General features: G+C 29.5%; 1 protein-coding gene across 1 annotated transcript in view; it reads right to left on the bottom strand.

Annotated features, from left to right (window-relative positions):
• LOC142332270 (ets DNA-binding protein pokkuri-like) overlaps positions 1 to 16,174 on the bottom strand; it is a 186,755-nt gene that overhangs the window by 10,995 nt on the left and 159,586 nt on the right. Inside the window, exons 2-4 of the mRNA XM_075378597.1 lie at positions 15,023 to 15,156; positions 2,628 to 2,735; positions 300 to 827 (exon numbers count right to left, since the gene is read on the bottom strand). Of these exons, the coding sequence (XP_075234712.1) occupies positions 300 to 827; positions 2,628 to 2,735; positions 15,023 to 15,155 (769 nt within the window). The 5' untranslated portion in view covers position 15,156. The remainder of the gene's footprint in view (positions 1 to 299; positions 828 to 2,627; positions 2,736 to 15,022; positions 15,157 to 16,174) is intronic.

The following is a 16,174-nucleotide window of genomic DNA, read 5'->3' as shown; positions in this document are numbered from 1 at the left end:
TATTTATTTTAGTTAAAACTACTTCTGAAAATCATTTGTGCATTGGGAAAAAAACTGGAAAACTAATTTTTAAAATAGCTAAACTAAAACTTAATGTCAGCTCCATAAGAAAAACATATTTTCTGATGTTTTATTTAATTCATAATAATCATTTTTCTTCTACAATGTTATTATTGACATTACAAAACTTTTTTTTTTAATAATGCTGTCGTTATGTATTATAAAACCTTTCAGTATTAATAAAAGAAAAAATTTAGAATTTATTAATAACATAAAGAAAAAATATTTAAAATACTTACAGTACTGATGAGGATTCTCATGATTTGGGCTCACAGATTGTGGTGCAGGGCTGACAGTCACTTGAGGTACAATAGAAGCAATGGTAACTGATTTATTAGAAACTTGACTCGATTTAGAATTAGAACTTGGTAAATTATTATTATTTATATTACAGTTATTATTGTTATTATTATTATTAGACACACTTGATTTACCATTAGGTACCGCACTAAGCGTAACAGAAAAACTAACAGGTGGTGGAGGAGGAGGTGGAGCTGATTGTGGAGGAGGTGGGTGTGGTTGATGGTGAGGGTGTGGTGGAACATTTGCTAAATGTGGTGATGTACCTAAAGGAGAACCCGGAATAGAATCTGTTGTAAGAATCGGAGGCCAGTGATGTCGTGGGAAATGTGCTGTTAACGGACTATGATTGATTTCATGTAACGATGAATCACGAACTAACATTTGAAGTACATTATGAAGAACATCTCCGGAACCTGGACTACGTTCGGCTAAGTCAGCTTTTGTTAATAAACATAAAGCTTTACCTAAAACAAATAGAAAATAGTTTATTATTAATAAATTCTTTAATTATTTGATAGACATATTATTATAACGTATAATCAAAAGCCCAATATTTTAAAAGAAAATTTCTCTTTTTGGAATTTTTAAGTACAGTAGAAATCTGTTTAACCAGATCAAAAAATAGGTTAAAGAGAGGTATTTATGATATAAATTCAGAAAATGTATAATTAAACAGTGAACAAAATACATCTGTAATTTGTTTCTTTACATTTCTAACCTGAAAACATTTTCTTTTGTTTCCAGGTTTGAAATGTAAACATATTCACAGTTAATTTGCTCTAAACAGATTTGGTTGACTGTATTTGTGATTATTTTTACAATATAACAATGTAATGTGTGTAGCTTTCCTTCACCATTTAAAGCGATCTATTACATTTTTTGATTGATTGATCAGTTTAAAAGTATCTAGTGCAACTTTCTTAATACAGGGTCAATAATCAGCTACATCCCAATCAGTTGTTCAATTAGTATTATCATCAATTCAAATGGGATCAGTGTGGTCATCCTTGTATATATGCATACTTTTCTTAATTTATTAGTCTAACACATTTTACCAATTTGTTAATTTTATTTTATTTTGTTGTTATAATATAGTTAGTTTAATCTGTAATTTATTATAAATCAGTGATTATAGGCAAAAAACAACATATTTGTATTTCAGTCAAGAAGAAGATTATACAACATTTTTCAAAGTTAACGGAGAACGTTTTTAAAAAAGATTTTGCATCCAATTTAAACATCAGAACATTATCAATATAAGACTATAAAATCTAAAGAAAATTAAGTCGACATTCAATAAAAATATTCAGTTAATTAATATTTTAACAGAAAACATTAAAATTAATTAAATATGAACAATGAAATAAATCCATTTATGTTTATTTTTTATTAAACAATAAAAGCAATTTATTATACTTTTAGGATTAATTTTTCACGATAAATCTAAGTTAATAGTATTGATTTTTAATTATAATATTATATTGTGTATGATTAAATAGATGGAAAGCACATTATAGCATAAAAAAATTTATTGATTGAAAAATGGTCCTAACAGTTTATCAAGCAACTGTTGGATGACATAGCAAGTATAAACACTAATGGACATAGCATATCGTGATATGAATATCTTTTCAAGAAGTAGTAAAAATAAGTTAATTACCTCTAATAGAGAATAGCTTAATTTTTAAATCCCGCCGTTTACTGTAAAGGAAGAATAATCTGCTTTTGGATATAAATTAAGTAGAGAGAGTTACTATTATAGGTTGCAGTAATATGTGAACCTGTAGAAACTCCTTTAATGCTTATTGGAAATTAAACAAAAATCTGAGAACAATCAAAAATATTTTGTAAATCACTCATACTTTTGAATTATAGATGTCAAATAAGTGGCTGGTTATACAAAAAGAATTTAAGCACAGTTTAATGGAGAGTTTAACAGGTACAGTTATGAATCATTATGACCTGGATATTTAGTTATTATTATAATTGTATAAATAATAATTTTTAATGCAGCGCTTATTAATTATGTAACTTAATTTTTCATGGTTTTTTCCAAAAGGTACGCTAACCTGGAAATTGATCAGCACACAAAATTCTAGTTAAATGGAGTTCTACTTCATGAACTGAAGCCAAACAGATTACTATTATTTAAATTTTATGTTAAGCATAAATGTAACATGCTTTAAAAAATATAATGGATATAACATTTGATGGAGTAAAAAAAAAAATATATAAAAATATATTGTTAATTGACTAACACGTACCATTCATTTGAAACTTCTCCATATTAAATTGAGGTAAATCAAATTCATATTGACACCATTGAAGAAATGAAGCAACACTTTCTCTTGACCACTGGCGGGGATCAGTCCCTGAAACAAAAAATAAAACCAAAAATATATTTAAAAAATTGGTTAACATGGATATTTTAATATTGTATTTTAGAAGGCAGTTTTATTACACAGGCCTCCAGCCATATGCTTACTGTATTGTAATCAACCAGGAAACAACAAATTTTTAAAATATATAAAAAAACAATATCATCTAACATAATCTTTATTATTATTATTATTTTTTTTTTTAATAATATCAAGAGAATATTTTATTCAAATAAATTTAAAAAAAATTAATAAATATTCATTCTGATTGATACATAAAATACATTATACAGACCAGATCAGACAAGAATATATAAGCTAAGCTGCTCCACAGATAAATAAGGCAACTGCTCTAGAATTTGCATAGATGGATTAAGGGAAACTTTGGTAAAACCTTGATCAGACCAGAATAACAAAATACACAATCATAAAATAAAAAATAGAGGTGATTTAAGTTTATATTAACAATTTAATAACATTAAAAAATGTTAAAGTAAATACATGAAGGTACTATGTATTAAAAAAAAAACTACAACATAAATACAAACAAGAAAATAAACAAGAAATAAATATTAAAAAAACACAACTGCCGAAAAGAAACATTGCTAACAAATACTGTTCTTTTTGATCTGTTTTGGTTCCATCTGATTTTGTATTATAGCAGTAAATATCCCGTTTGAATTTTGAAAATCAGAAGATTGGTTGCGAAGACATAAAACGTTTCTGAAGAACCGTCATCTGTTAAATCGAAAAAAGTGCACCTGATGCATGCCAAAAAGTTAGCCTTCAACCTACTAACAAATACCTCATTTGAATTTTCAAATTTGGAAGATTGTTTGCAGAGATATTCTAAGAGCACACCATTGCACTTCCCAAAACAGCACCTCAGGGGCACCCTGTTTGTTACCAGTTGATGGTGATGATTGGTCTAGCTCCTCGCATGAGGTGCTTGCATCACCTCATCACTAGCCTCACACGTAATCCCCGTGGGAAAACACATTATTATTAAACAGAATTTTTTTAAATCCATTTATATTATTTTGTTTTATTTAATGTAAATTTAATTCTATTATTTTTTTAATATTATTCATTCGATTGATTCTAATAATTTAGTTCAAACTCAGCTGAAACAGTGATAGAGGTTTACAGTACACAGTTCATTAATTCAATTCATTAAAGTTTGTGCTTCAACCGGAAAATCTCCACTACTCTATACATATACATACTTATATAGCATATGACACTTCCAGTAACATAAGGATTTCAAGACGGGATCATACATATAAATTGATTCAGCTGTTGAGCTGCTTCAGTGGAACAAACATACACCCTAAATACATTACACTCACTCCTTTTTGGGCAGCCGTGTAAAAATACTATTTTCTTGAACTACAGGTGCCAAACAATGATCTGACATTCGATTTTTATCTTGTAAACTGTGACTGACTTTTGAGGGTGTGCCAAGAGATGTTATTATACTTCAGGCAGGAGTATGTATATATAGGCATAATAAAATTTTAATATTGATGAACAATTTTATAAAGTGACTTCAAAACAAAAATAATTATAAAAATTAATTTAACGAGTAAATAGAGGGATCTTGAGAATAATGAATTGTTAATATTAGATTATGTTGACTGCATACAGTAAAGATTAAACCATTCCATTATCAGCTATGTTACTGGTAGTAATTTATAATTAATTTTATTGCCAATTTAGTTAATTTTTTAAAATTTTAATTTATGTTTATATTTTATAATTTTTTTTTTTGATGATGGGGAACTTCTTGAGAGCATAATGCATATCCTTATTTCTCATTATACTACATCTGGCGATCCAGTATGCATTTTAATACATATTATAACTATTTCCAATACAGTGATATATGATGTTGATAAATTAATTTATGGAAACATGTGCATTCATGAAGACCTTAATACTATAAAATATTGAACACAAACAAATAGATATAACAGAACACTCACTCATACACTCCAAAAGAAAAGAAATAAAAATATAAATAAATCCAACAAAAAAATACACCACATTAACATACATATAAACATTCTAGGAACAATCTTTTTTTTTAAATTGGATACATTAATATTTAGAATAACAATTAAAAATGTATCATTATATACAGACACAATCACCAGGTAAGTACAATATCACAGGAACGTATGATAAACTATTCTGAATGAATGATATATTACGTTGGTCAAACAGGATGTGTTTTTAATGAAAAGTACAATTAAATAATAGCCCAACACAGCAACACAGAGTCAAAATTTGCTAATTGTCACATAAATAAAATTCCACCTACATTAACGATAACCTTTATATTCTACAGATATAAAAAACACATCACACATCTACATTTGGAATGAACACTCGCAAATATATTTTGAAATCTAATTGCAAATTCATAAATCAAATTATTAATTCATAAAAAAAACAAATTATTTAATCATAAATAAATTAATTATCAATTAAAATCTTTTAAAATCAATTAAAATTGTTATAACGTAAACTTACATATTGTCAAGTCCATCTCTTCCTAAATACTTCAGGTAATATCATCAAAAGTTCTAATTTTATACATAAATCTGATTGAAAACTATACTAAATTTTAGAATTTAATCAATATTTCAGATATTTAGAAATATAAAAAGTGTTACCATTTTGAACACCTAATGTTTTCATTATTATTTTTCCAACTGCATAATAAGTAAAATGGAGAAAAAAACATTTATTCCTTTCTAATTGTTTAAAATTATAATTATTTATAACAGAATTAACATAATTTGGCCAATTGATAGAATTCTTTTCATGATTTTTACCAGACTGAATTTATTTTTTAATTTTCCCAGCAGTTATTGTAATGAAAGTAGTACCTTCCATCTTTTCAGTTTCCTTAAAGTAAAAGGTTCACAAGTACCTTTATACATTTTTACATTAATCACAAATCATCAAAATTAGAATTTTATAGCGTATGAAAATGCCATGCCTGACTGGGATTCAAACCTGAAATTTCCAGATGAAAGGCCGAGAATTAACATTGCACCATGGAGATTGGCGATTACTCAAATAGATCTTCGATATTTCATTAAAATGTCCTTTTATTCTGGATTATAGTGTAGCATTAATTGAGTCACAAAATGAGTTAGGCTATTATTATTTTGAGTCATAATTTGTTTATTTTTCAGTTTTTATTAGTTGATTTATCCTTTTTAATACAATTCTTATCTCACTTATGTACAAAAGAATTGAAATTAGACAAATAGGCTGCATCTTTGATTTAAATATGAATATTTAGCTTAAGTATGTCACGACACTCAATATGTGTATCTTAAAGAAGGTTTGTTATCAAGAGATTTTTTTTAAGTTACAAGAGTTGGATTTTAAGACAAATGGGTTCTCTGATATGTCTAACTTTTCCACTGAGTCCAGAACATTGACTGACATCAACTTCATCCAAAACCTTACCTTTTAACAAATATATTGACATGATTTTTTTATTACAACCTGATATGTATCATCAAACAAAATAATTAAACTTTTAAATCATTCAGAATTCTTAGACCTTTCAACACTATAGCACCAAGTTTGTCTGTATTCATTTATTGCAGAATGAAATTATTTGTGTGCTTTTTTACCTCAACTATTTCTTTGATCAGATTGTCTTTTAGTTTTTTCCCCAGCCAGCACATGTGTCTCCCTCTGGAAAGGGGAGCGCACTGCTTCCTCCAAACACTAGGGCCCCCGGAAGGTGTATTCCTGTTAGGCTGAAAGGTGCTAGCACCAACAGGACTTCAGGAGACGGACTGAGAAGGAATCACATCAGGAGTACGAAGCTCATTTGCGCCTAGACTCCCATGATCAGCCCTGTCAATTATTTCTCACCAGTCTAAAGGACCAGAATACCAACTTTGTCTATACATAAAACAAGAAAAATCTATAACTGCCTCTAAATAAATAATGTCCCGCTCAATAAATGAAAGACACAGCAGAAAGGGACATTTGTCCAGGCTCTGTGAACAGTAGGGAGACAATAAACTCCCACTATCCTTGCGTTCCATTCCATTCTGTTCTTTTAGTTTTCAGCATCAATAATCAGTTTCATTGTTTTACAACTTTTCTTCTTTCAATTAATTCAAAATTTTATCTTTACCAGCCTCACAATCATCATATGAAATTCAAAACTCTTCTAAAATATAACATTTTTACAATCAATCTTCATTAAAAATAAATTAAAAACTTCATTCCATTCATGAAATAAAAATAAACAAACAGAAACGCTACATGAAAGTATTATACATAATAATTTAATAATAGCCATGCATTATTTTTAATAGCCTATGATAATATTTATTAATAAAAAGTTAGAAAAAATACACTTTTAAATAGGAAAATTTCAATGACAACTAAACACTGAAAGCATAATGCTGAATACCAATTGATTCAATGTGTTGTTAATGATATAAAAAGAAAAAATATTTTACTATGGAAAAAGTTACATCATAATTTAGAATTTAAGTATTTTTGTGATGTTGTAAGTTTCTTTTAAATTCAGGATCAGATTTAATCGATTAAGGTAAACTGACAATAAATTAATTCTCTTTTACATTAATAATCAATAAGTCTAATGGAAACCGCAGATGTTGGTGAAACATAATAAAAACATAATAGAATTACCATATATGTATAATTTAAATTTCATTTGGTATGACTCATTTATTTTTATCTATAGACTTCTGAGATTAATTATATTTATGAATTATTCATAACCAAAAGCACATCAATCCATGTAGGAATATTTCTTTAATAGTGCAGAACAAAGAAATAAAAACTATAAAAAATAAACGTGTCATGTTTTTATAACTTTTCATTATTAATTTGAACTTCTACCTATTTTCTTTGTTTGTTAAACGAATTAAATTCTACAATTTAATTGAAGTGTATATAGAAATATTATATTACAGTAGTCAAGAATAAATTTGAAAACTGATCAAATTAATGCAAGAGTAATTTTTCATATCACTGAGAATTAAATTTATTACATGTAATTAGAATTTAATAATTAGATTAAACTTACAACATTAAATAGTTTCAATAACTCAAGTTTGCACTTTTTATTTATTTATTAGTATGGCCTTGTATATAAGTATACAATGTTCATTTCAATTATACCGCTTTTAAAACTCTGAAACTGTAAGAGTTAAATAAAACTTTAAATGAAAAACTTCACTAATTTTCCCTGAGCATTAAAAATACAGATTTGGGATTCTCCAAACCGCTTCCATTTTTCCAACATGGCTGCCAAATTTATTTTTCCTAAGTAAATTCATAAATTCAAGAGCTACACTGAATTTCCAGTTGAACATATATATGCTGAAATTCTTGACCTAGGTTGATTTAAGTAAAAATATCAGTAAAAAAGTTTTAAAACTGTTTTCTCCTGAAACTGCTAAAAAGAATAGGGGTTGCTATTTTAAAAAGAATTAAGTTGGCTGCAATATAGAGACGTGGAAATGAATTGAAGAATACCAATACTGTATTTTTAATGCTTAAGAGGAAAATAAGTAAAGTTCTGTTTTATTTATTTTTTAAGTTTTTAGAATTTTTCAGTACAGGGACGTATACAGCTCAAAACAGAAGGGGGGATAACTTTCTGAATTTAACTTCTTTCATGGTAGAAACTTCTTTCATGGAAATGTCACATGTGGCATTCGCATCAGTGGCATTTTGACTGCAAGACGTCTTGAGGCTTATTAAAGATAACTTCTGGTAAAGTCCCTAAGGGCTAAGTACAGAAGGGATGGTGTAGGGGATTGGATCCATCACACGGCAGGTGTCTTCGCCTTCAGGATCAAGATTTTAATTATTATTATTATTTTTAATGTAACTACACTTTTAAAAATTTAAATAAAAGCACCAGACACACGTTTCACTTTTAAAACTAAACTGTTGCAAACCCTTATGCGTGTTTTATACTGCTGAGAGCATACGTGTTCAAACGGATCATATACAAGTTCGAACATTACGCACTCACAGTGAATATTACGCAAGGAGACTAAATTACAAGAAGCACGTACATATCACGCTGGTTACTGTAAATTGCTCATGTTTATACACTTCTTACATGCATGTTCATACCTGTCGCTATCAATGCAGATAAGTAGTTTTAACTAGGTTTCATTGGGGGGGAGGTTGCAAATATTATATACTTGGTAAATACCTTTTGGAATATTCCTGTCATATTGTGAAATGAGAATGACGAGACTCTTCTAGAAAACTGTTGCTGCAATTAAGATGGCGCCGGCATGTAACAGTAATTCTTAAATCTTTTCATAGATGGTGTGAATGTAATTACATAGCTTCTTTTAAAATTTTGTTTAATTTTTTGATTTTTAAATGTTTTTTTTTAACATTTGTTATATATATTTTTTCCTTCTTGGAAGGGAGGACAGCTGCCCCCCTTGTTGTTAATATTGTTAAAAACCTGATAACTAGTAAAAAGAAATTTCTGAAATAGGTATTTCTCAAGAATCTTCTCAAATCTGGTTTTTAGAGTAAAGTGAAGAACAAATAGGTTTTCCATTACCTTCACTTGAACCAAATTTATAAAGCACTATATCAGGCATTCCAAGATTACCAAAACACAAATAATAATCAGCTTACTAGCGAAAACCCTCATTTGGTTCATCACAGGAAGTACCGGAATAATAAACATCATTACTCAAAGAGAAAAGAATTCTGATCAGTGAACTTGCAACTCAGAAATATTAAATTCTTAAGAAAGTCTGGAATGTTAGTATGAAATAATAAATTATAAGAACAGAAGGTCCTTTATTACTGATTATACAGTGTGGTGAGTCACACAGTTTCATGGAAAAAGAAATAAATAAATATATATATATATATATATATATATATATTCAAAGAGCAACTTAAACACTTATTATAACCATCAAATACAAGTTGATCAGGTAAGGAGCAAATTTTAATTTCCAAATATAGTTTAAAATGCAACATTATAATAAAACCCACTTCGATAATCTGCTCAAACAGCTGCACCCTTTCACCTTATTTTATTATTACGTTTGTAGTTAATCAGATTACAAAACAAAAAGAACCAAACTTAAATGTGGTAAATTTCAGAATATAAAATACTGACTTCTGATTGTATCTAATATAAAAGAAATTTTAAAAATAAATCAAAATCTTTTCAATTCTTTTAAAAGCTACTGAAAATTCTCCAACTCTTCATAAAATTATAAATTTTGTTATTATTTTAATTTTAATTTTTCTGTTTATAAAGAGTAAGAAACATATTACTGAAAAAAGTATAATCATACAACATACAAATATTAAGCATTTAAATTTTCTAATTTTTAAAATACAAAACAGTATGATTTCCAAATGTGCTTTTTAGCCCATCAGGCTAGTCTAGCGGTAAACTCGTCACCATTAACCAATTGTTTAACAGATGATTTTCGAAGTCAAAGTTTTTGGGAATCAAATCCTAGAAAAAGTTAGTTACTTTTATAGAGATTTGAATACTAGACCGTGGATACAGGTGTACTTTGGTGGTTGGGGCTTAATTAACCATATATCTCAGGAATGGTCAGCATGAGTTTGTGTAAGACTACACCACATTTACATGTTCACATACCATCTTCAACTCTCGGGTCATGGGGGGGGGGGTGTGCTTATTGTTCACTAGTTGAATAGATTGCACAACGTACTCATTAGGAATAACAATAATAAAAATATGTTTTTTAGAAAATATAGAAATTTTCTTAAATAATTAAATAACTCTCAAATATTTTTTTTATTTTATATAAATAATAATATTATTATTACCGGATATACCCTAATAAAAATTCTTGTTACGAAGCTAGAACAATATATAAATACATATAATTAAAAAAAGAATAAAAATAAATAAATTTAAGAAAACAGTGAAGCAAAAAATAAGAACGTAACATAATCAGGAAAAACAAAATATCAGGAAAAATGAGGTTAAGTAAGAAAAGAAGCAGGAAGTGCATAAACGTGTAGGAGGTGTGGGAAGACGAGAGAAGGGGAAATGATTCAGGCGAGTTATGTTATGTATTGAATTAAAAAGTTACGTAATAAATAAATAATACATAACATTTCTAACGTTCGCGTATAACGCAATTTCCTTAATTACCTATACCATATATAGTTAATAAGTATTTATATAAAATACAATTTCGGTTATGTATATGTATGCTAATTTGCGCGCGCACGTGCGTGTGTGTATGTATTCATGCACGTAACAGAGTACTAGTGTATAAAAAATATTTTCATGCAAAAATTTAGTTAACAATTACCGGTAAATTTAATGCGTAATGTAGGTTATTGCTTTAATTAAAAGTTTTTTTTTTTTTTTGTAAAACTGAAATGAAAATAAATTTCACAGTAAAATGTGTTACAATTTTTATTTGTAGCATCTTACAATTTATAAAATATCAACCGAGTACATAGTTATAAACTGAAAAATATGTTTTTTTTAACATAACAAGTGAATACTTGTTATATTATTATATATCGATATAACGTATATATATCGATATATATGCGAAATATATATCGAAACTTTGGGAAAATTTAGTACTTTTTAACCAGATCCGGATTTCCTGACGAAAATCGCAAATATCTCGAAAACGGTCAGTCCTAGTCCTAGCGCTCTGAAAAATTTTTTCGACCCCCTACCCGACAACTTCCAGTAGTACCCGACGGATAATATTTCCAAGTGCCCCCGGGGCGCCGTTCGTAAATTGAGGATGGAGCCACCCTAATATCTCGGCAACCGCTCGTCCGATTTTCGCGATTCAAACGGCGTATGTATCAGCAGGTCGAGCGCTAACTGTTTAACGCATCGGGTACACTCTTGATCGACCGGATTTTGGTTATCCGGAAATTAAATCGTCTAGCCCTATATTTTGATTGCACTCATTCACCGTAAAACGTACCGATCCGATCTTTCGCTAAATACGCTCAAACCTGTGCGCTAGCAAAGCCGTTGAGTATAAAATTATTAAGACTACAAAGTAAAAAAATAGAAAATGTATAAAAAAAGATTTTTAAAACACCAGGAAACTGGACACCAGTCCAGTCAGAATGAGTATTTCACTCCCGTACCTGTGAAATAAGTTTTTTGTTGAAAATCACAAAATGGCCTTCAGAAGGAAAACAAAGTAAAATAGGACTTATGTCGATATGAACGTTTTTGCTCATTTTGGTGTCCTAAATCAGCTCCTGGAGTTCGGCGAATACGTTTCCGAACACATATATATTTACGAGTTTGTATATATATATATATTTTTTAATTTTAAGTTTTATTTCATATCGGTCAACGAGAAGTGTTAAACAATTAAAATTTTTCTCTTTGTATTAAATGTTTACATCAGTTTCAAATTGGGATGTACTTAATATTTCTATATGATTAAACAAAAAAGATTTTTGTTAAATTACAAACGGTAAATTATTTTTGGTAATACGAGTAAAGTTAGCAAAATACTTTTACTTTTCTAAATAAATAAAATATTTTCAAAATATTATATTATATTAACAATTAAGATTAAAAATAACTTACTAAATAAAATTTAATTAACAATTAATCTATTTTCTGATAAAAACTATAAAGTATTGTTAGGTTATACCTGGCCGCGGGCACTGCGCTCCCGTATCTGATGGCGTCCGCAGGTAGTAAGTATAAGGGGTATGCATGTGTGCCTGGTTAGTTTATGATGTAAGTTTGCTGTAATGATATTATGATGTAATGTTTTTGATTTACGAGTATAATTTTTTTTATGATGTTTATATTGTTGTTTTCTTGAGTTTTTCTTCCTTGTATTTTTTTTATATATTGTGTGACTTTTAGCTTTGTATGTAGTTTCATAATCTGTTTTCTATATGTTGATGTATCATGTTTGCTATTGGTTTGCTGTGACTGATGTGTTTGGTTGATATTCCTATTACGATGCGATTACACTATGAGTGTGTGAGTGGGCATGTAACCCCCTTCCAGAAGGAATGCTTCGCTAGCGGTTCCAAGAAGGGTGGTAGCCAGGAGTGGAGGTTTAGTCGGTAGTGCGCAGGCTTACATACGCATATTAATAACATCTTGCGGCACCTGTTAGCAAGCCCGACACTGCTTAGGCGTCCGTAAATGGGATTCCCCTCCACTTTAACAAAAAAAAATAAAGCCAGATGGTAACAATAATTGTTATTTTGGCTTCTCTTATTTATCGGAAATTATAATTCTAGTCGAAAAACAATACACAGTAAAACAACGTATCACATCGTTAACGCATAGATACATCATTACATATCATCGTATTGCGTAATTCTGAGAAAGATAAAATTCGCAGATATTGTAATCTTTTCCTGCTCGGATAATGGATTTAAGGAATAAATAAATTCACAGCGGTAAATAACTTCAAGGAAAACGAGTCTATAAGAGATGTATATACGTATGTCTAAGCGTGCTCGTGAAGTTGAAAGTATTATTGTATTTCGTAAGAGTGACGCTGAAGACAAATAAAAAATTCCACGATGTTTGAAAAGAGGCACTGTAAAGACTAAAATATTCAGTCGATACAAGAACTGAAGCCGGTAGGTGATAGGAAGTATTGTAAAATTATTGAATCGATGCTTGAAAACAAAGCAGTCTATAATTAATTTTGTAAGAAGATTCTTTTCAATGATAAAGCCTGTTTTAAAACAAGGCAATTAATCCACAAAGTACCACTATTTGGTTTAGTTTATGGATTTTCGAGGACCTAATTTTTTGAAAACGATAATAAGCGCGCTTAAGGTAAACAAGTACCTTACTACCGTATGTTGTTAAATTAATTTTTTCTGTCCGGTTAATTATATATATATATATATGTATAGTATATGTATACGTATGTATATATATGTATAGTATTTGACTAAATTATATGATTTTTAACGATTAGTGATTCCATTAAGACAGAGCGACCCCCAAAAAACTTGGAAAACGTTCAAAAACAGAATTCTTTCACGAAATGGTGAAGTCAACCGACCTAAATATCATCGATTTTATATCACCAGATTATTTCTTTGTGCTTACGTGAAAAATAAGTTACATATAAATAATCGAAAAACAGTTCATTAGCTCAAAAATAAGGTATGATGTCTAATTCATATGATTAAACCCAAAGGCGGCTCTTAGCTAAAATTAGTGGGGGTGTTGCTCCAGAAAATGCTTTTTCTGGGCCTTTCAAGGCCGTGGTTAAAGTTTTATATAAAATAAAAGAACCGAAAAAAAATTAATCAAACAGAATAGCTGAAAGCAGAACAATACTCTAATTCTACACTTTATCACATTCAAGAATGCGGTACACTTTTTAAGCACATTGCGCTTAAAAACCGTATTCTGTTTAACCGAATAAATAATAAAATGTCAATACAGATAATATTTTTTAGAATTATTTGTTAATAACTTAATAAAATGTTCGCTTAAAAACACTATAGACCAACGGTGCTTAATTTAAATTTCTACGTACAAAGAAACAAATTAATAATTAGTTTTTACCAATTTCTTTCTATTTCGCCCTTCCAGCGTGTTTTTTGACAGATTTGGCGATCAAAGAGCCCTTGCTGTCCGCCATCTTCTGATTACTACTGTAATCAGAAGATGGCTTCATATTCCTTTCGCCGACTAAACTAGAAAAGGGAACGAACGAGGAACGTTTCATACACACGTGCGGAGTAAAAAAAAAATACCTTCCACCAGCACGCAAGGGTTGGCACTGCGGGAGCGACAGTGCTCTCTCTACCTCGCAGTCTCGCGTGCAGCTTCCTATGTGTGCATGCGCACAACTGCTAAACACCATGCTGCTAGAACTGTGAAGCGCACACTTCCATACAAAGAGTTTTTGGGGGATGGCTACTCACATTAAGTTCAAGGATTATATATTGTGCAAGTATAAAGAAAAAAGGACTCATATTAAATGTTATCGATAATATCAAATGTAAATAAGGGGTGCTGCAGTTCCACAGCGCCTATACGCGAGCCGTCACTGATTAAACCATAATTATGTTCTGAGGTAATTGAAATTGTCGATAAAAAATGTCTTTGAGTAGAAATGGCCGAGGTGTCCATTCGCCAAAATTTGTTTTTTTACATAATTCTAATCGGTCAATCTATTGGCTGAAATAATTTTTTTTAAATTTATTACATTAAAAGTAAGTTCAAATAGTTTTTAAAACAAAATACAAACCTAAAGTACTAGGTAATTGATATCTCAGATCCATTTGAGAAGGTACTGTTGATAATGGATATCTCCACAATAAATCCGAACGGAAACTTAATCTTCCCACCCCAGCGGCGGTGGTCGCAGGCAAAACTTCCATTCTAAAACAGACAAAACAGTAATTTTATTTTATTTTATTTAATAGTATATATAAATAAATAAAAATATAATTTATATTTAAAAAAAGACAGATCAAAATACAATTTTTAAAAGATCTAAAAAAAAATCTGTTAGGCTAAATATTATTACATTACTCCACCGACCTCCGTGGTGTAAAGGTAGTACCTTTATTTTTCATTCGAAAGGTTCTGGCTTCGAATCCCGGTCAGACATGGCATTTTCATGATCATATCATCAATTCTATCAAATCTATAATAAAGTAATTATAATTTTGTGTCTCTTTTCCTTTTTGAATAAAAAAAAGTTACGGTTGAGTAATTTCATTTATATACCGGTGATTCAGAAGGGAAATAATTTGGAAACTGATTCTAGAGATTGAAATAAAGAAAAGACGTTGATATAAAACATATGTCTGAAAACGCTTTCTTATAAAGTTAGGGCTAGCAAAACATTTCGCCCGGAATTCAGTTCCCCCGGTGAAATGAGGTCGTAATGAAATTTTTACAGCGTTATATTCCGGGGGGGGGGGAGGGGATATTTTTTGACCTGAAAGATCAAATAGAACAGATTACTGAACTGTATCTCCCATAGTTTTCTTCTTATCCAACATAAATCGGTGAACGAAAAACAAGTTTTTTTTTTAGGTTTGAAGTACAATAAGTTTAAATTAATTTTGTTTAACGTTGCTCGTTGGTATGTGTAATATATAGAATTATAATTTATAAACGATTAGGCGTAGGATGTTGAAATTTTGGATTTAGGGCTGTTGTAACATCTAGTTGTGCACTTACCCATGTGACTGCAATCGACTGGACCAAAAGTGTACAAAAAAGACCAAAATCCAAAATATTTGAATTTTGGACTTTTTCAACCGCAGTAATAAGCTTTCCTTTTCAACGTTATATCATAAGTTGGACTTATTTTCATCAACCAGAGTTACAACCAAAAGAAAATTCATGAAATATTGGGATATTATAAGGGGAAGTCACATCGGTTCGA

This window comes from Lycorma delicatula, chromosome 11 (assembly GCF_047948215.1).
Source record: "Lycorma delicatula isolate Av1 chromosome 11, ASM4794821v1, whole genome shotgun sequence".
Taxonomy (NCBI): Eukaryota; Metazoa; Arthropoda; class Insecta; order Hemiptera; family Fulgoridae; genus Lycorma; species Lycorma delicatula.
Note: the sequence above shows the minus strand (reverse complement) of the source record. Positions and strands in the feature narration are given on the sequence as shown.